At 30.1% G+C, this 22,043-nt stretch overlaps 1 protein-coding gene across 1 annotated transcript; it reads left to right on the forward strand.

Moving 5' to 3' along the window:
• Window positions 1–5,176: 5,176 nt before the first annotated feature.
• Window positions 5,177–19,907, forward strand: LOC110622983 (1-acyl-sn-glycerol-3-phosphate acyltransferase 2). Its single transcript, XM_021767772.2, has 11 exons — window positions 5,177–5,569; window positions 5,772–5,894; window positions 8,053–8,092; window positions 8,185–8,258; window positions 8,572–8,631; window positions 9,135–9,212; window positions 9,345–9,503; window positions 11,862–11,987; window positions 19,017–19,109; window positions 19,346–19,432; window positions 19,529–19,907. Exons 1-11 carry the CDS (start codon window positions 5,489–5,491, stop codon window positions 19,769–19,771), a joined length of 1,164 nt encoding a protein of 387 aa, XP_021623464.1. The 5' UTR covers window positions 5,177–5,488; the 3' UTR covers window positions 19,772–19,907.
• The last annotated feature ends 2,136 nt before the right edge of the window (window positions 19,908–22,043 follow it).

Raw genomic sequence — 22,043 nt, forward strand, 5'->3', positions numbered from 1 at the left:
CTAAAAGAATTTGTGGGCTCCCACCCCACACCCAGTTGATTCAGCTCCGCAACAATTGAATATGGTCTACGGTTTATAATATACCATTAATTATGATCTTAACATAAAGTTTATTTCAATAAAAAATTTTAGTCATCGACATAACTACAAACTTATCATTATATGTAGGATGAAGGTCTAAATTATTGCATAAAATTTATAAAGATAAAAATAAAAATAAAAGAGATTTATATTTTAATTTTTTAATATTGTTATTATTAATAAATTTTTAAAAATTAAAAGACCTCCTCTTTAAGAAAAAAGAAAAGAAGAAGAAGACGACGATGGAAAAGAAAAAAAAAATAAGAAGACGACGATGAAGAAAAAGAAGAGTATATGAAAGAATTATTCTATTAAGTGAGAGAAAAAATAATAATATTTTAATAAATTTTAAAATATATAAATTAATTTATTAATAATAACAATATATATAAATTAAATTATAAATCTTTATAAAAATAAATATAAATTTTAAATATATAGATAATAATATAAAAATTAGTAAAATATAAAATAAACAAATTAAATAAAAATAAAATTGTATAGATTTAATCAATTCAAATTCATAAAAGAGTTTATATTAATTTTAATTTGTAAATATAAAATTTTAATAATTTAAGGAAAACTGATTAAATTTGATATTTTAATTTTTAATTATAATAAATATGTTTTTGGGAATAATAAAAAAATTGGGCCGAGTAATGAAGAAAAGTTAAATTTTGCTATAATTATTTAAGATTCTTTATGAATATTTAGATAGAGCAATAGAAAAATTAAAAATTAATTAATAAAAAAATATGATATACTTGTTTAAGATTTTATAAAAAATATATATATATTTGGAAAGGGGAGCCTTCCCCGCCACTTGAAAAACATTTTAAGAACGCAAATCGTTTAACATTTGCATGCTTATCACGTGCAATTGCCTTGTTCTTTTAGGTATTTGCAGGATAATATTGTGCTATTTTTAACATATTTACAACTTAAATTGTTTTTAAGTGATATTGAGTAATTTTTAAATAGATTTTAAATTTTTATAAAAAATATTTTAAAAATAAATTATATTTTTAGAAAAAAATTAATCATTAATTAATTTTAAATTAATATTTATAATAAATAAAAAATTATAATTTCAAATAAATTAAATATAAAAAAGTTTAAGAATTTAATTTTTAAAATATAAGAAGTGAATGTCAATTACACTAAAATTTAAAAAATAATATATAGTTCATATAATATAAAATTTTTTATTTATATTAAAAAAATTTAAATTTTTAAATATATTTTAAATATTTTAAATATTTATTATATGTCCGATCGGTTAATTATAATTATTAACAGAATTATAAATAAAATAATTTAATTTAACGAATGAATTATATAAAAATTTAAATATTTAATTTTAAAAATATATAAATCGATTAATTAATTATGTTAAAACTCATAAATTAAAGTGTAATTTATTTTTTAATTATATAAAAATTAAATAATAAATTTATTTTAAATTAACCCTATTTTATTTTTAAGCTTTCACCATTTTTCAATGATTTTATGTATAAACTGATAATCCATCTGTCCTGCTAGCCGTTAAACCATAAATAACTGTTATTTTTTAAATAATAACTTATTTACTGACTTTTTAATGTAGTTTTTATTTTATATGGTTTGAAAATTTATTTTTAAATTAATTATAAAAAATTAATAATAAAATAATATAATTAAAAAATATAATATAAGATTTACTATTTTAATTATATTTACCACCTTTTTTAATCAATGTGAAACTAAATATAAGCCTAGTTTTAGAGAGCATTTAATTAATTATTTAAATTTGCATTAAATCTTTTATGCCAAATAATTTAAATATTTTCTGACACTTATATCCTAAAATTTTAACTTTGACAATTAAATTAAAATTTTAAAATTTATCACATTTTAATTAAAAACTCAAATTAATTTTAATAAAAATATGATATTGCCCCATGTCATCCTATTTGAGTTTTTATTATATTTTTACTTATTAAATAAAATAATTAATTTTTTTGAATTTATTTTTATATTTCAAAATTTTATATTTATATTATAATATTTAAATATTAAATAATTAAAAATATATTTATCAAGATACCTAAAAAATTAACCTATACATTTTTAATTGAGACATCCACAGACAAAAAAATTAAATTATTTTGTGATTTTTTTCACATTTTAACTGTAATTAGTATTATCTAACATGTATTGCACGTTTTTATACCTGTTATTTTATTTTTAATTATAATATAAAATTATACTATAAAAATACTTAATATTTATATTTTTATTATAAATATTATAACATATATTTTATAATTTAATTTTATAATAAAAATTTAAAATTATAATATTATAATATTATACATGAAAATTTTAAATATATAATTAACTGTAACGACCCCAAAATCGGACCGCTACCGGCGCTAGGATCCGGGTCGACTTAAGGCCGCCGGGATCCGTAGCAAGCCTGACATAGAACCTGTGAACCTGTATAATCCCATACATGATCAACAACATGCATAAAAATTAAAACTTTTCTTTTCATAAACATTAACCAAACTCAACCTGTGCATAAACCTGAACATAACCTTGATCCCTCTGTGGGATCTCATCTGTGCCCTCAATGGGTGATATATCATCTGTTGAGTTGGTTTACATAAACATCATCAAAAAAAAACTCTAAGATCATGTGTAAAAGGGATACAACAATCTATGGTCAAGCACACACTAACATCCATAAATCTCATTACATAACTATACTGTACTTTTACATTACAATTTGATCATATCCATTACTATCTATTACATAAGCATGACTTCTTTACTCTATCCGGACTCCCGCACTATACTGTACCTGCAAGCCTGGGGGTAAAGGGAGAGGGATGAGCTAGAAGCCCAGTGAGTAGAGCTAGTAAAACACATAAACACTATGCTCAAATGGAATGCATCATAACACAAACAATTCACATAAGGGTTGGGTGAACTTGTCACCAATTAGTCCAAGCTAACATAGTGCCAGGCCGTAGCATGGGGTCCTGGTCTTCCTGTCATACATACATTACTCACCATTATTCCAGGGCCTCCTCTGGGCTCCTGGTCTTCGAGTCCACAATCGTGCCAGGCCGTAGAATGGGGTCCTGGTCTTCCTGTCATGGACTAATTGGGTCATCCAACATTCACCCACATCAACAACACATGATGCAATGCGGCATATTCGTGAAACTAATGCAATCACCCTATTGCATAATCATGATGCATGAAACATGATAAAACATTTAATTTAAAAGATTAAGTTTAGTTCCACTCACCTCTGGCTGACTCTGACAACACCGAAGCAGCTGAACTTACTGCTGGGGTCCTCGGTTCCTCGGGTCCGAACCTACACAGGTGGACTCCAATGAGGGACCAAACACATAAACATGACTCTAATATATCCCCCAAAAACCCCCTAAAACATCATGAAAACATCACAGAAAATATGCATGAAATGGCTGAACAGGGCACTTTCGGCGGCACCTTCGGCGGCCGAAAGTCTGGAACAACTGGTACTCACTCTCACCAGACTATTCCCTTAAAGTGGGAGGTCAAGGGTTCGAGCAGTGGGGGAGGCGACCTAATTTCCTAAGGGGAATTTGGGCCAAATCCACTTGGGAAGAACGGGTTAGAGTCCCGCGAACCAAGGGGACAAATCCTGCCTGGAACCCGTGAGGGTGAAGGGATGTTAAGAGCTGCTCACAGGGGCTGGACCCAGAGGAAGGTCACGGGCTGTGAGCGGTAACAGGGCCGGTCGTACGGGGCCGGGCTGTTACATTAACTCAATTAATCTCTAATTTATTATTTATATATATATAAATTAATTTATAATAACAAAATTAAAAAATTAAAATAGATAAATTTTTTTAAATATAATATAAAATTATATTATAATAAATACTTCAATGTTTATATTTTTATTAAAAAGATCATAACAGATATTTCATAATTTAATTCTATAGTAAAGTATAAAATTTTAAAATTATAATATATTATATATAAAAATTTTAATTATATAATTAACTAAATTAATTTCTAATTTATTATTTATATATATAAACTAATTTATAAAAATAAAATTTAAAAAATATAAATTAAAATAGAGAAAATATTCCGACTAACAAAAAAGCATATTTCTTAATATTGTATTGTGATATGTAATTTTTTTTAATAATAATAACATAGCTATCTGATTTTAAAAATAAATTATTTAATTTAATGTATAATTTTAATAATTTATAATAATTAATTAATTCCAATTTAACCTTTTTCATTAAAGATTAAAATTTATTTAGTTTGATTTTACTGAATAAATTAAAAATTAAAATTTTAATATTTATGAAAATTAAATTGAATTAATTTTAATCTGAAATTAAATTGAATTGATTTGGTTTGATTCGATTTAAATTTTTAATAAATTTAATATTTTTTACACGACAGTAATTAAAAGATCAAAAAATCCTTACAACTTCACATATGTATTTAGAAGGTACATATAAAAAGGGCACGGTATACTCAATTTCTTACTATTATTTATTTTTCATAACATTCATTTAGATCTTATTATTTTATCTGAAAAAAAAATCAATTAATTTGACTAATTCATCTGTGTCAGTGCTTTAATTAAGGAAGCAGCCTCTTGGATATCTTAATAATTATATTTTCAGTATTTAATAATTGAAAGATAAATATATAAATATAAATTTAAAAAAATTTAAATTATTTTATTTAATAAATTAAAAAATTCGAATGTAAATGTAAATTTATAAAAAAAAAAGTCGAATTATCTTGCCCATTAAGTAAAAATTATGAATTAAAATATAATAAAAATGCCATATTAGATTCTGGTAAAAATAATTTGAGTTCTTGATTAAGACAAATCATAAAAAAATTATTTTAATTATTTAAAATTAAAAATTAAGAATAAAAAAATATTTAAATTATTTGAGTTAATTGATGATTCTTTTACAATTAGTTATAATTTAAAAACAGGTATACGCATGAAGATCCGACCCGAAAAGGAATGGCGATTATGGCTAGGGGATAATTATCGTGATGCGTGATACGGCGTAAAATAAGAATAAAACTCGCTGCAGTTGCAGACAGAAGAGAGCGAAGGAAAGTTTTCTCTTCTCATTGGAACCGCAAGCTGCTGTTAAAGCTCTCTCTATCTCCTACCACACCACAGCACAAGACACGCTCAGTGCGTAGCCTCACACTCTCAGCTCTCCATTCAATCCAACACCTTCCCATAATTACATTTAAATTCACTCCAATACTTCACAAACAAAAAATTAAGCCGTCTTGTACTTTTTGCTTTTGATATCATCTCCGATTTCTCCAATCAACCTCTCTCGATCGTCGGTGGTGGTTGTTTTGGGGCATGGCACTTCCTGCGGCAGTTGTCATCGTGCCACTGGGACTTCTCTTCTTCTTGTCTGGCCTTATTATTAATTTCATTCAGGTATCTTCTGTGATTGGATTTTACAGATTTGTTGATGGATTTCGATTTCTGGGTTTTGTTTAAATTTTTAGAGTTCCATTTGGGTTGAGGTGTATTTTCTACTTCATTCTGCAATTCACATTCTTTGTCTCTGAGGATTAAGATGACAGTTGATTTTAACCAAATCTACATGATAATGACCTTTTTTTTTCCTCTACTTCAGGCTATCTGCTTTGTTCTTATTCGGCCCTTGTCTAAGAATACATACAGAACGATCAATAGAGCTTTGGTGGAGTTCTTGTGGCTGGAACTTATATGGGTTGTTGATTGGTGGGCGGGAGTTAAGGTTTCAACCTTAGAACTCATCTCCTATCATGCCATTTTATTATATATATATATTTTTCTTCCATTGTCATTTCTTCAATTTGGCGTCATTTGCTGAGAAGTCTAAATCATCTACTTGCCTGCGTGGGCATCTTTAAAATGATATTGCTCTTGTTCCTGGAAAGTCGTTTCTTGATTCAAGTAAATGAAATCTCATTCCCAATAAGTGGATACTCCTGCTTTTCTCTAATTTTGGTCTTTGATTCTGAAAGCAAATTATTGAAGTGTTCTACATGAGATGTGTTTTCAATTTAAATAAGAGTTAAGTGGTTGCGGATGCTTAAAGCATGCAATAAACTAAGGGTGTTTGCTGTTCAATCTAAATCGCAAGCCTAGTTGTATTAATGATTTAGCCGTTAGTGTTGTTTGTGGTTTAATTTGGTTTTTTATAGAAACCAAACCAGATTGTAATCATTTGAACTGCATTAGGTTCTATTGTTCTCATGTTATTTTATCCCTTAATATTTGCATTTAGTATATCTTTTTATAGGTATATCATGAATTTTCCTTTGGCTCTTATATTTGACTAACAACCCATGAAAAATTTCCAAATTGTATTACAAATTTGAAACCAAACTATGGTTTGATTTCTGTAATAAAGTGATATATTATGGTCTTTGAGAATTTCTTTATGATGACTTGAACATGCCCATTGATAAGTAGCCATATGCAACTACTATTATTCTTTGTGTGTTAGGCAAGTGATGCTTTTCCTTTCTAAGGGTGAGAAGGGGGGGTGGTTATTGAGTCAAGTTAACTCTATAAAGATTGTGATAATTTAATCTTTTGCCATTGTAATTGGAGGTTAGTAGGTAGGTACCTAAATTTGGATTTTAAACATGCACAGTGCTTTTTATGGCAATTTTTAAATGGTACAGTACATAAAAATTTGCTTCTACACATTAAGAAAAGTTTGTTGCGGTCATGATCTTTTACTTTTTCAGTTTTTATCTATTGCATCCTTCAACTTCTTTTTTTTTTTTTTTGGTAGTCAATGCATATAATCTTCTCGATCCTTGATGATTAGTGGATTAAATATATCACTGCATGTATCTTCTCTCCCCCCCCCCCCCCCCCCCCAAAGCACATAATGTATTAAACTTGATGATTATTCAATTAATTATTATTAAGTTGAGGAAACTGGTGCTTATTGACTATAAAAATAAAAATTTAAGGGCATAGAAACAAAGTTTCATGGATTAATAGGTCAATAAAATATCACTGACACAATAAAATTTTCTCATTTAGCTCTGGGATAAATCTGTATATGTGGCCATTTTTAAATGATTTTATGTCCATAGATACCTCTTTTGGTGTGCATGTCAATATGTATCAGATAAATTAATTGAAAACTTTAACTCTTTGTAATTAACCCATTCAATCTTCAAGTTTTTCAAGTTAGACTAAATCAAATCGTCCTTTTTTCACTTTTGAAAGTGCACAAAATAGATTATATAACTAACTGATAACACAAATATTGTTATATAATTTGATAAATACAGGAACACTTACCTGTTCCTTTTCGACATTTGCATTTTTAATTTTGTGACTTGCTTCTATCCTTTTGAGTAACCTTGCAACTTATAGTAGTAGAGGTCTCCATATACATCAGCTTTATAATGTGGCACCATCAGCATGGCCTTTTGGGGAAGAATTGGCCTCACTGTTAGGGTGGTCTAGTTCATCATTCCCTTAAATGCTTTTCAGTATGAATTAGTATTTCTTCCTATTCAACCATTGGTAAATCTTTTGTTTTTTTTTTTTAATCATATCCTTCAAGCATTGAAACTCTGTCACCAAGGATCCAACACCCCCTTTAACAAACCCTTGAACAGTATTCTAATCATATAAATTTTCTCTTTCATTCTCCTTGCAGTGCCTGCTTATTGTTCTCACTCTCACAATCCTATTTTCTTCACTCCCCAAATGGGAAATGAAATATTTCCTTTTTGTCTTGTTCTATTTTCCCCTTATGTTTTTCAACTTATTTTGCAAGATACCTTTTAGATAGAGCATGACTAAGGAAGTGATAGCATGCAGATGTTGCTTCTGATATATGTCTGACTTTTGTCAAAGTTTGATCTTCTGGAAAGTTTCAACTTTGAGCATTTATATTTCAGGTTCAATTGTTTACAGATCGTGATACCCTCCGTTTATTGGGTAAGGCAAAGCTCTTGTTAACCAGCACGGTGGCTATTGGTTGATAATCTACTCAGTTTCTCATTTGTATGCTTATGCTGTGAATTTTTCAGGCAAAGAACATGCACTTGTCATATGCAACCACAGAAGTGACATTGATTGGCTTGTTGGATGGGTTTTAGCTCAGGTATATTGTTGATAGAAATACCTACTTGTTTGCAGTGGCAGAATTTGCCTCAATTAAAAATATGTGTATGCTCACTCTGATGGATGCATATGTATCCATAGAAACAAAATGCCCAGCTTTAGTCACTTGCATATAATCAATTCTTGTACTGGACTTGTAGTGTAATGCATAAATAACTTGCGTTAAAATGATTCCATTTGCAGTTATGTTCCTGTTGTATCTGGGACTTCACATGTCCTTTGTTTTTCTTTGTTTTATTTATATATATGTATATACACACATTGCTGGTAATCACTGAGTACGTTTATGACAGAGGGCAGGATGCCTTGGCAGTGCAGTAGCTGTCATGAAGAAATCATCAAAAGTCCTTCCGGTATGTTTTAATCCTACAAGTTTTGATAACTTGATTAAGTTTGACACGTGAAATTCATTTGTGGTCTATGTTTTCTGTTTTAAACATTGGAGTTCAGCTTGATGTCAGACTTCTTGTATGTCATAAATTCAGGATAAAAGTTATTTTAAGAGACTGTTAGTTTACTTTAGGAACCTAGAGAGAAGCAACAAGATCTTAGCAGATGATATTTCTTTCCCCCTTCAGATGAACTGATATTTGATTTCTCCCTCAAAATACTCGAGAAATTAAGCAACAAATGTGAGTAAGCAGCATTAGTCGCTGAATATTCCATTACAAATGTAATTATGGCAATATCTGAAGTATTTGTGTTTTTAAGATTTTGCTTCATTGATTTCAATCTCCTTTCAGTATTTTTTGTTATGCCTTCTTATGTGCAATGTCATATACATTTGCATTTGACTTGTTAGTTCTGATATGCACTTCCCAGTGCACAGAGGATAATTGCTATCAACCTGATGTAGGTAATAGGTTGGTCCATGTGGTTTTCTGAATACCTCTTTCTGGAAAGAAGTTGGGCCAAGGATGAAAACACTTTAAAGGTATGAGTTCACAAGTATGTTCTAGATACGTATGTCCACTTACAGATGCTTCCCTTATCGCCATTCACATTTCCATAGTATCTTTGTCTGGATGCCTCTTGATCCTATTTTGAACTTGAACTCTCTCTGCAGTCAGGTCTCCTACGGCTAAAAGACTTCCCTCGACCCTTTTGGTTGGCTCTTTTTGTTGAAGGAACTCGTTTTACACAGGCAAAACTTTTAGCAGCTCAAGAATATGCAGCCTCAGCAGGGCTCCCTATTCCTAGAAATGTTTTGATTCCTCGTACTAAGGTCAAATTCTTTTTGCATCCTTTTTCTCCTAAGTACTCCTTTCAAGAAGTAACATAAATAGGTAAAGAAAACAACAAAGAAATGAGTGAATATGAAAACGATCTTGGTTGACCTAATGTATTGGCATGCTCTTATTAAATTTTTTTTTTCCTCCAATATGGCAATACCTAATAGTTTGGCATTATTAGCTTCAAACCAGTTCTTGCTAAGTATTTTAGGTGAGGTGTATCTGTAAAGTTCAACACTATTCCTATAATATCCTATTTCATTATTTATTTTGGACTAACCTGCTTAGAGTTGTCCATTTTGTGATTTAAGTATTTGCTTGTTGATTGTATTTGTTGACATTGATTTGATTTTTAAATCTGATTTAGCTTTCTGCTTTGGTCAGGCCATTTCTAAAATTTTAAAAGGTCTTTCCTTCTTTACTGCTGTTTGGTGTTTGAACTCCATTTGTGGTGTACATTAGTTTGTGAAATTAGAAGCATGTTGGTGACACTTTCATCAAGTGCGTATATGAATAGTGAAGTTACCTAATACCATCCTTATTTTCATTGAGCAGTCCTTAGATATTCAAGTGGAGTTAATGTAATTACATTCCTTCTAGACTTATTGGGGTCCCGAGTCCCGAACCAAATGAAATAATCTGCTAAAAAAAACTAGGTAGAAGAGAGAGAGATATCATTGTGTGCTGTTTGGAATGGTTATGTAGCTAAACTACGAAACATAATATCAGTGAAAACATTTATTAGAAAATACCATGTATGGAGGAAATTTATTGGAAATTAATTCTAAGCTTTTGTATGCAAAGTGAGGTTATTTATATCTTGGGTTTTATAAAAACTTGCTGTCTTCAGATTAGTGGTTTTTTTCCTATAAGAGAGAGTAGTTGGACAAGAAAATAGAAGATATTTTGCAGAATTAAAAAGCTTATGTTTTATTTGCAAAAAGATTTCTATATGTTAATAGACTACGTGAAAGATCTCATGTGTCTCTCGGCCATGAATTTCATTTCAATTGCTTGTTAATGAGGCAGAATTATGAAGCAAATATAATAAAATTAGGGCAATAATATCAACGATCGAAAACATAATTGGGTATCAAGGTCTTGCAATCATACTGTAATTGTAACATTGTTTATGACAGAGTTTGGTAGTAATGTAGTTAGTTCTTCACCAGCCAAGTTAATTTTGCATACTCGAAATGCACAAATTGAAGATAGCAGTGGGCTTGAAGATTTGGGACAAATTGTTGACAAGAACAAGTAGTCTTACCATCAAGAATCTGAATTAGTGGCCAGCAGTAAAGGAATGCAATCAGAGGTGAATGTAATTCCCTGTACATCTTGATGAGAAACAAAGGAAGACTCAGAGATTAACCAATCTAATTCAGGCCAATCTTTGCATGCTATTGAAAGTAACAAAGTACGGGTAGATCAATTATAAATTGTCAAGGAGAACTCGTAACCCAGAAGTCCAATAACTTCATTGAATTTTTAAGTCTTTCCAAGCTCTAATCTATTGATTTTATCGGGGTTAATGATTTCTTTGAGACTTGAGTACTATCTCACCATAATTGCCTACTATTGCATATCTGATGAAAGATCAGCCAGTGGTGAATTGAAGAAATTGCAGCTAATGTTATATTGTAAATATACCTATATATGTTTTGACATGGGAGATTTACCATTTCAAGCCATCAACTCAAGCGTGAATCAAGTTGAGGGGTCCGATGAATGGGTTCTATAAGTCTACTATAATTATAATGTTATGTTTCAATTTCAAGCCATCAACTCAAGCGTGAATCAAGTGGAGGGGTCTGATGCATGGGTTCTGCAAGTCTACTATAATTATAATGTTGTCTATAATATAAATGTAGTAATTTAGTTAGTTTAGCTCTTATTTCCTTGTACTTTAAGGTACTCCTATAGTTCTTACGATTCCCGTTTTAACTCAAATTGCTGATCTCAAGTGGTCAAGCTTGTCTTTTCAGCATTATTGTTTGAGCTGCTGCCAGGAAAAAAACCATCTTAAAAATGTTCACTAGAGAGCAGTAAATTTTGTTTTTAGTTTAAATTTGACATCTTTTAATTATAAAAATTTAACAGCAAAACCACTATTTCAAACTGCTTTCTTGCCCTTGCTTTTGATGCATGGGTTATTTCTTGCTCTTGTTCGTGCATGCTGAATAGCTTGGTATGTGATAGCAAGCGTTGCATTCAAGACTCACTTTGTGTCAAGTTACCCTTGCTCCTCATTTCTTCCTTCTGAATGAAAGCAAAGTGTGTGAGGATATTATATTCAAGTTTTTATGTACTTAGTCGTTGACCTTCATGGTTTGGAGCTTTGTTTTTTTCAGGGTTTTGTTTCAGCAGTGAGTCATATGCGCTCATTTGTTCCAGCCGTTTATGATATAACATTAGCCATCCCCAAAAGTTCTCCTCAACCTACAATGCTCAGGCTCTTCAAGGGTCAATCCTCAGTGGTAAGTGAGCAGAACCTTAAGTTTTATCCAACTGCATGAAGCAGTTTACATAAATGAATGAATATTGAAATAATATCTGTGATGTCTTCTGTTTGGTGTCTCCTTGCTGCATGTATGCAATTATTAGAAGACATTTAATTTATATCATCTTTGGTGTATGGGAATAACATGGAATTCATATCCTCAGCAAAGTGAAGGATCCAGTGTTTCCCGTTAACATTTTATGTAATTTGTGGAGCATGATTCCTGTTTTTCCTACTAATTTAATCTTTGAGCCATTGGGCGTCCGATTATTAAATTTGACCTGGTCATGAAAATCAACTGCATGATTGGGCATGCAATGGAAAATGAAAGGACTTGCATGATTTTCCTGATCCCTCCATTATTCTATGATAATGGTGGTACTGCTAGTGGCTGTAAGTGTTGATATGGCTCTTACGAGTTATGATCCAATTTCAGCTAATGTGGCTATGTTTACTGGCTAATTCCAGCACAAGAGGTTAAGGGGGCAGGGCCTCAAGGGGTAGTTAGGGGGCACACCTGCGAGCAAAGATGGTCTTATAAAACTTAAATGTGTAACCCATGTCTCTTGAAATGACTTTTTTTTTTATTAACTTGTAAAAACTTAATGCATAATATTCTTGGGTGTTATACAAAATTATAATCTAATGTGTAGTAATTGGAGAAAGAATTCTTATTTTTCATTTTTTTTAATCAAATTATTGTCATAATTTGGTAGGTTAATGCATTTATATAAGAATACAATTTATATACAAAATTATATAAGTTAGTTTCTTGAATTTTTATTTCAAGTTTTTTAGTTTGAGTTAATAGTCAGTGATGCATCACATTCCTGAAATATTGTTTCAAAACAAAATGATTATTTGAGATTTGTGGCTAACAATTTATCATAGAAAATGTTGCTAAAAATTTCTTTTTTCTCACTAAGTAATGATTTCACATGTTGAGAGTACTTACATAGTGTATATTCAATTATAAATTTGTTTAGTATGAGAAGACCACTTGCAACTATTAAACCCTTTTTTTGTTCAATGAATATATATCATTCAAGAATGCTAAGAATTGGCAAGCAAGGAATTACAAGGTTAAGTTGAGTCAAAGGATTGCAAAATAGAGAATCATCTAAGAAAGAATTCCTAGCTATTTCATGAGCTATAGAGTTCCAAATTCCAATCCTGTTGACATGACAAAAAGAGTAAAGAGTCTTGCAAGGAGACCAGTTGGACAATATCAAGAATGGTCCCTTTAATATTCACGTGGCAGCTTTGTTGCAGGCAGCTTGAATTACAGAGAGTGAATCCCCTTCAATAATGACCCGCTAGAAAATCCTTGCATTTGCTAACCTTGTTGCTTCCTAGCAAGCAAGTGCCTCAAGGACTAAAGGGTCAATTATGCCTGGACTACGATGACAGCTCCAGCGTAAAGGGGTAGACAACAAATCCCTGGCAATAGTAGCAATAGTACCGCACTAATAACAAGAGTCAACTGCCTTATTAAGGTTGATTTTAATGATTCCTTAGGTTTGAGTAGACTAGGTGACGGGTTGCTAATGGGAAGGTAGTTGAGAGGGACTTGAGTATTCTAGGTCGAGCAAAATTCCTCAAAGTTGTGAATAGTCGCTGCAATACTTGATGCAAGATACACTGATTGTTGAACACAATCTTCTTTCGATTTTTCCAAATACTTTATAGTAGATAAACCAACAAGAAAATCAAATTCTACTCGAGACTGATATTGTAAAACTTATATAAGCGCTAGCCAACAATCAAATATACTGTTGCATTTGTAGGAAAGTAATATTTGTTATATCTATTACAACAGAGATTACAATATATTTATATATAAAAAACCTATCTAAAAAGGAAAGTGAATTCTTTTATCAAGCCTATAATTATGCAATCCTAAGATTAAGCAACTAGCAAACCTATCCATATTTACTTCCTATATTAACATATTTATTTTTTATAACACTTCCCCTCAAGTTAGGGCATAGATGTTAATCATGCCCAACTTGTTATATATGTAATAAACTTGAGTCCTATTTAGAGCTTTAGCGAAGATATCCTCTAATTGTTTTCCAGTTCTGATATGTCCTGTTGAGATTATCTTTTGTTGGATCTTTTTATGAACAAAATGACAATCAATCTCGATATGTTTGGTCCTCTCATGAAATATTAAATTAGAGGATTAGAGGCAATGTGGATAGCTGTTTGATTATCACACTACAACTTAGCAAACATCGAATTTATGAATCCAATCTCTTCTAGCAGGTGATGCACCCACAAGACTTCACATATGCCTTGAGCCATAGTTCGATATTCACATTTAGCGCTAGAATGAGAGACCACATTTTGCTTCTTACTTCTCTATGGGACCAGGTTACCTCTCACAAAAACACAATATTCAGTGGTTGACTTTCCCAATCAGTATCAGAAAAATATTCAATATTTGAGTGTCTATGGTTACCATAGAAGAGACCACGTCCTGGAGCCCCTTTTAAGTAGCAAAAATCTGTCCTAAAGTATCCCACTAAGTAACAGTAGGAGAAGACATAAGCTGACTCATCACGCATTGAATATGCAACATCAGGACGAGTCACTGTCAAATAATTCAACTTGCCAACTAATTTTCTATATATTTCAAGATCTGTAAATGACTCACTGTCTTCTATAGTAAGTTAAAGATTAGGAGTCATTGGTGCATTACAAGGCTTGGCATCCAATTTTCATATTTTCGTCAACAAATCAAGAGCATATTTTTTTTTAGATAAGAAAATGCCTTTCTTACACCGTATAACTTCAATATCCAAAGAATATTTCAAGGAGCCCAAATCTGTCTTGAAAAATTCTTTTAAAGATGTAACGCTAGCAACATCATTTCCTATGATAATAGTATTATCCACATATACTACAAACAGAATTACTTCACTATCAAAATTTTTATAAAACATTGAGTGGTTATACTTACTCATCTACATTTCAAATTGTTGGATCATTTTACTAAGCCTGCCAAACCATATCTAAGGATTTTGTTTCAAGCCATGGAGAGATTTTCGAAATTTACAAACCTCGTCTAATTCCCTCTGAGTAACAAAACTAGGTAGTTGCTCAATATAAACTTCCTCCTGAAAGTCACCATGGAGAAAAGCATTTTTAGGATCCAGTTGATGTAAAGGCTAATCATGTGTAGTTACTAAGGAAATGAACAATCGAACAGATGCGAGCTTAGCCATTGGAGAAAAGGTATTAGAAGAGTCAACTCCAAAAGTTTGAGCATAATCTTTGGCCACTAAACGGGCCTTGAGGCAAGCAACAAATCCATCATGGTTTACTTTCACCACAAACACTCACTTATGCCCAATAGCCCGCTTTTATGGGGGCAAGAACACCAACTCCCAAGTGTCATTAGTGTCTAGGGTCATCATTTCCTCTTCCATCGCAGCACGCCAACCAGGATGAGATAAAGTCTTAATAACAGTTTTTGGGACTGAAATAGAATCTAAATCAGTGGCAAAATAATGAGAAGAAGAGGATAATTGACCATAAGAAATAAAGATAAAATAGGATAAGTGCAAGTACGTCTACCTTTGCAAAAGACAATGGGCATATTCAAGTCAGACGGTGACGGATCGGTGGGGGCAGAGTTTGCCGACGAAGAAGCAGGTAGTGGAGCGGAATCGGAGTCAGAGTCCTCTAAGTGTTTGGAATAAATGGCAGGGCGACCTGGCACATAAGCGTAAGATGCAAGAAGATTCTACTGGTGAGATAAAGAGCAAACAATGTATACAAAGAGGTTATCTTTCTCCCCTATGTGTCATAAACTGATGATGGTGGGAAGAACAGAGTGGACTCAAAAAATATTATATCAGCAGATATAAAGTACCGATTGAGATCAGGAGAAATATAACTATACCCTTTTTGAAGTCGAGAGTGGCCAAGAAAGACACATTTCAGTGATTTAGAATTTAATTTAATAATATGTGGATGAACATCACGAACAAAATAGGTACACCCAAAGATATATGATTCAATAGAAAAAAAATATTATAAGGGATATCACCATGAAGAACGGAGGAGAGTATGCGATTGATCAAATGGAAGCTTAGTCTCCAAATAGAACAGAGAAAAAAATTTAAATCTTTTGTCTACAAGGCTGTGATACCATGTGGGAAAGTAATATTTTTTATATCTATTATATTAGAGAGTACAACATATATATATATAAAAAAAACCTATCTAGAAAGGAAAGGAAATCTTTTTATCAAGCCTATGAATCTCTAAGATTAAGCAACTAGCAAATCTATTCATATTTACTTTCTATATCAATATATTTACTTCGTATAACACCATTAAGGCTTGAAGACGGTGGCATAAGAGGGGAAGGTAGCCAAACATGAGCCATTTTGGGGCACACGAATAAATGAGATAAGGTTTTACGGGCACCACAGAAGACAATCTGCAGGGATGGAGTTGACTCTAATTGCTCCCTCATTCAAAGCTAAACAGTTCTTAGGAACTCCGACTTCCATGTAAAAGTGGAAAGTTTAGGAGGCAATTTGAAATTCCCTATATTTTAATCCTTAAAATTTAGTAAAACATAGAGTATAATTTAGTTGTTATATTTTTAAATTTAGTTACAAAGTTTTTGTTTTATTAATAAAATATTAAAATTATTTCAAAAAGCTGAGTTCTGGTTTGCCGCTTTTATCAAGTAGGGTTATGTGATTTAATATGTGATAAAAAAAAACGTGGTTTCACTTTATTAGTGAAGTAAAGATTTTCTTTCTAATATTGTTAATAAAGGCTGACGTGTCACTTAAAAATAATTTTTAATTAGGTAAGTTTTATTTTAATCATTAAAATTTTGTAAAACATATAAAATTAATCTATATATTCTTAAATTTAGTTATAAAGTCGTTTTATAATAAAATAGTCCTTTTAGTTATAATTTACCCCTATATTCTTACAAATTGATCCTTAAGTATTATAATTACTTACATATAAGTACTTATATTTATTATAAGCTAATATCCCATGTTTATTAAATCTAATATTTTATAATTGGTAATAAATTAATAAAATAAAAATTAAATAAAAAATCTTGGTATAGTATGCATCTAAATTCAAGTTCAAAATTTTTTTTCCCATTTAACTTTTTCCTTCTTAATGATTTGTTTTTTATTTAATTAGGACTAAAAGGAAATGATAAATTTTTCATTACATTTTTATTTCATTGTTTTTCAAAGATAAGATATTAAAATTTAATAAATAAAGAGATTAATTATAAATTTAAGAACTTGTTAGCATTTATATTAGATCAAGACTTATATGGCTTTAAAGGTAAAGTTTAGGAGTTTATTTGACCAAAAAAATCAAATTAGATTTATTTGGCCCTTGAGCAAAAGTACAGAGGCTTAGTTGTATTTATTTCCCTTAATTAACCATAGTTAAGAGTTACCTAAACACTCTTAAGTCGCCTAAAAATCCACCAAATTTGAAATTTAAATCCCTAAACTTGATATCCACACACCAAAAAGCCCCAAAATCTCCAAATTAGCAAAATTAAATCCCTAAACCCAACAACCACCCAAAATCCCCAAGATCATCTATTCAATCCTGAACATTAAATTTACGGCTCATCAATCCTTGTGTCCAAAGATTGTACTTGATGTAGATATGTACTACTAGTAGATTGATACAAAATAAGAGGACAATAAGTTTATAGTTACTATCGGCTATATTAGGGTCTCTTTTTCTTTTTGTCTTTGGATGGCTTTTCATCTTTTGGGAACATCTTGGTGGCCATGGCTGTAGGCTCTTCAAAGAGTAGCTTACAGACATACGGATTGTAAATCTGCATAAATCATAATACATCACAAACGATGAGAAATCATAAGAGCTCTCATTTGGCTACAACTGAATCAATAAAATGGAAACTTAAATTAATAACATAAAAATGATCACCAAAACAATGTCGGTCTTATTCTTGCAATCTCTGCATTCAAATGAATTCTTCTTGAGATTTGCAATAGCCATCAGTCCAAACCACCTCGCAAACATGGACACTATAGGCATCACTATGATCAAACAACTACTTCTTGAGAAAGTGTGCAGCACCATGTGCTATCATGCGCATCCTTTCCATTTCCCCAAAGTGGAGGCCACCATCACGCGAACGTCCTTCAGCAGGCTGCCTTTTGGGGATTTTGAGTGGCTGTTGAGTTTAGGGATTTAATTTTGCTAATTTGGGGATTGGGGCTTTTTGGGTTGCTCATATTAAGTTTAGGGTTTTAAATTTCAAAATTTGGATATTTTAGATGAGTTATGAGTGTTTAGATAACTCTTAACTATACTTAATATAGTTGTTTATGTGGAATTAATAATTATTAGCAGTTAAAAAATTCCATGTGGATATGACAGGTAGCTTTAATAAAAATTAATTTAAGTGTTTGTCTACAATTACAACAAAAATTGAAAGAATAGACTTTGTGTTCAAAATTAAAAAGTCACACTATGATCGTGAAAAAGCACAAAATTTTGGACTTTTGCATCCAGTAAGACCTTTCTTTTTTGAATCTTTACTGTATACAAGGTTTATATGAATTATGAGAACTGTGTATGATCTTTAAGACTGAAGCAATCTGTTTGAGATGAAAAATCCGAGGGATTCAATTCAAAGAACTGATTAACCAAATCAAATTGAACCTAATTCTTTCGGTTCAAAAAGTTCAGTTGATTTCTTAAAAATTGGTCGGTTCAGTTTTATTTTTTTAAAATAAATTTTGGTTTCAAGTTTATTCAATGTGAGACGATTGACCCCCTACATGTTGATGCATTTTAATTTTCCCTTTTTGTGTGTCTTGTGCCCTTGCAGGAGATGAATCATTTGGAAAATATTCTAAACTGCTGAATCTATGTAATTTGAGCTACTGATATTTTGCCAAGAAATAACTGCAAGGAAACATCTTTGTTTCTTTTAATGTTAAAAGCTCCTGTTACTCTATTGCAGGTACACGTGCACCTAAAGCGACATTTGATGAAGGATCTACCTGAATCAGATGATGCTGTTGCACAATGGTGTAGAGATGTATTTGTTGCAAAGGCATGTCTTTACTGTTCAAATAGATGTTTATATGACAATCTCGTCTTATTATTTGCATCTGAAATTTTGTACTTGAAGCTGTAAGAAAAAATGAGAATGAACTTTGTGAATTGTGAATATGTCTGTTTGAGGTCTGTGTACAAATGCCTATATATTCAATGTTCATCTGGTGTCTACGGCAATTAGTACAAGTTCCTTCTTGTGATTTTTTAATTGTTTGCCTTTTGGCGTACCAGGATGCATTATTGGACAAGCATACCATTGAGGATACATTCAGTGACCTAGAACTGCAAGATCTTGGCCGGCCAATCAAGTCCCTGGTGGTGAGACATTGATTTTAATGACAATCCAAACTGCACTGGTCTGCTGGGTTTCTTCCTTTGTGTGCGGTTATATTAATTGTTCTATCCTTTGACCAGGTTGTTACGTTCTGGGCTTGCTTGCTTGTTTTTGGGGTCTTGAAGTTCCTCCAGCGGTCTTCACTTTTGTCATCATGGAAGGGTATTGTGATATCATCATCTGCACTGGCTGTGATTACTGTCCTTATGCATATATTGATTCGATTCACTCAGTCAGAGCATTCGACGCCTGCCAAGGTTGTCCCGGCAAAGCCCAAGAATGCGGTAGAGCCATCGGAAACAGGACAAGAAAAACAACAATAAGACACATTCTGTTGGTTAAATCTAACATATATTAATAACTACATTAGAGTCCTTTTTGTGATGATACATTTAGTGTCTGCAACTTGTGTGTTTTCATTTTAGACTAGTTTGATCAGTAATATCTTTAATTTTGTAAGTTGCACAGTTTGTCTGCATGTCGATTCATTGTTGGCCAGTCAATTAGGATAATCTGTACATTCTGTCAACAGAGGCTCTGATTAGGCTAATCCTTCCCCAAACTGCTTGCATATGAGCTTCTTCGTCTAGCCACAGGATTATGGAAAAGATCTAGCCTTAAAGATTTTTAGGTAGAATGTGGACTCCTAGTGGAAGAAGTTTTCCTCAGTAAATTATGATTTGGAGAACGGTGGAAATATTCTTAGAGTCTGTTTGATTTAGTTGTTAGATATGGTTAATAATCGATCTGATAATTGATTGTAATTAATAACTAATAGTTAATTCTATTTAATATACTAAAAGTTTTACAAGTTTTAAAAATCTTGAGATAGTAGGTATTTTCAAAGTAAAGTTTTTAGAAATTTTTTTAAAACTTTAATTTCAACCTGTTAATTTAATGAGTTGAGAAAGTTTCTTCTTTATAAATCTGATTTTCTTTTTACTCCATCATATGAGATAAATATCTCATATGATGGAAGGACCTATAAAATTAGAAAAGATAATCAGGGATTTATCGAGATGTTTCCGGTGGAGACCTTCCGACGTTCAAGTCAGATTCATGAACTAATGTAGTATAGATAAGCAAGATTTGTAGAGAAAAATAAAAAATAGAGTCGAGGAAGACAATGGGTTTTATTTGACATTTATTTTAACTATTAAAAAGTATAAAATAACAAATCTTTTAACAACAAAACTTCATATGTATATTTATTAATAAAAAATATTCATATTTCATATATTTATTCATATAAAATTATTAAAAAATAACTATTTGGTTTTAATAATTTTTTGCTGATTTTTTTTAAATCGAAGAATGGATATATAATTGAAATATTTGAAATTTAAAACTGAATTTAAAAAATATTTAGTTTACTCTCATAACTTTTTTATTATGTGAAATATTCTTTCACTCATTTATATTTAACTTCACCTTAAAATTATTTTTCTTTATTTTGAATATTATTTTATAAAAAATAACAATATTATTATTAAAAATAAAATATTTTAAACTATATGTGTTAAAATTGAATCGAATTTGATTTAATTCGATTTAATCGATTCAACTTTTTAATAAATTTTTTAATTTTTATACATTATTTTTAATATTTTAAAATTTAATTATAATATTTAAATCTTAATTATAATCTAATATCTTTATATTATAAAAAAATAATATGTTATTATATTTAATCAATTCATTTTTTTATTTTTTTATCAAAATAAAAAAAATAATTAAAATGTTTGAAATTAAAAATCGAATCAAACTCAATAAAAAATTAAATTAAAATTTTAAATTAATTTATGATTTTTTTTATTTAAACTGAATATTGCTCCCACTAATCTTATTTATAATTTTTAAAAAAAATTAAAATAATTAGATTAATTTTAAAAAATAGGATATTGATGTCAACATACATTATAAAAAAAAACAGATTATATTGGGGTTATTTTAATTATAAATACTTAAAAAAAAAGAAAATGAATTATTTTAAAGTTTATTGTTTTGATAATAATTTCATTTCCATTAATTAAATTTGAGTTTTTTAATTATCAATTTTCACTTTAAAAATATAAATTTATTATTTCATACTCTTTTCAAAATTATCTAATATTTGAATATAATAATCCCTATTTTAAAAATAAATATTATTTTGTATTTATGTTTTTTTCCAGTATATTTCCTTGAGACATATATACACGCATAAAACAATTCTTATGAGTTTATTGAATCCATATTTTTTCAATCAAATTAAAGAGAATGAATAAAATTATAATTTAATTCATAATTTTTTAAATTGAATCAAAAAAATTATATCCATTAATAAAATTAAATTTAAATAAAAAAATCATCTAATAAATTAATATAAATATTTTTTTAATAACATAAAATTTCTTTATTTAGATTTTAGCCAATAATAACCTATATACAACTTTTTCTTTTTTTTTTTAAAATGGGGTCTGAAAATTGAAAGAGTAGAACCTAAAATCTCTTAGATTTATTCAGATGCACTTTACTATTGTGAATATTATAATTTCATATTTTTTCAACCACCTTAAAAAGACTGAATAAAATTATAATTATAATTTATAATTG

This window comes from Manihot esculenta, chromosome 9 (assembly GCF_001659605.2).
Source record: "Manihot esculenta cultivar AM560-2 chromosome 9, M.esculenta_v8, whole genome shotgun sequence".
NCBI classification, from domain to species: domain Eukaryota; kingdom Viridiplantae; phylum Streptophyta; class Magnoliopsida; order Malpighiales; family Euphorbiaceae; genus Manihot; species Manihot esculenta.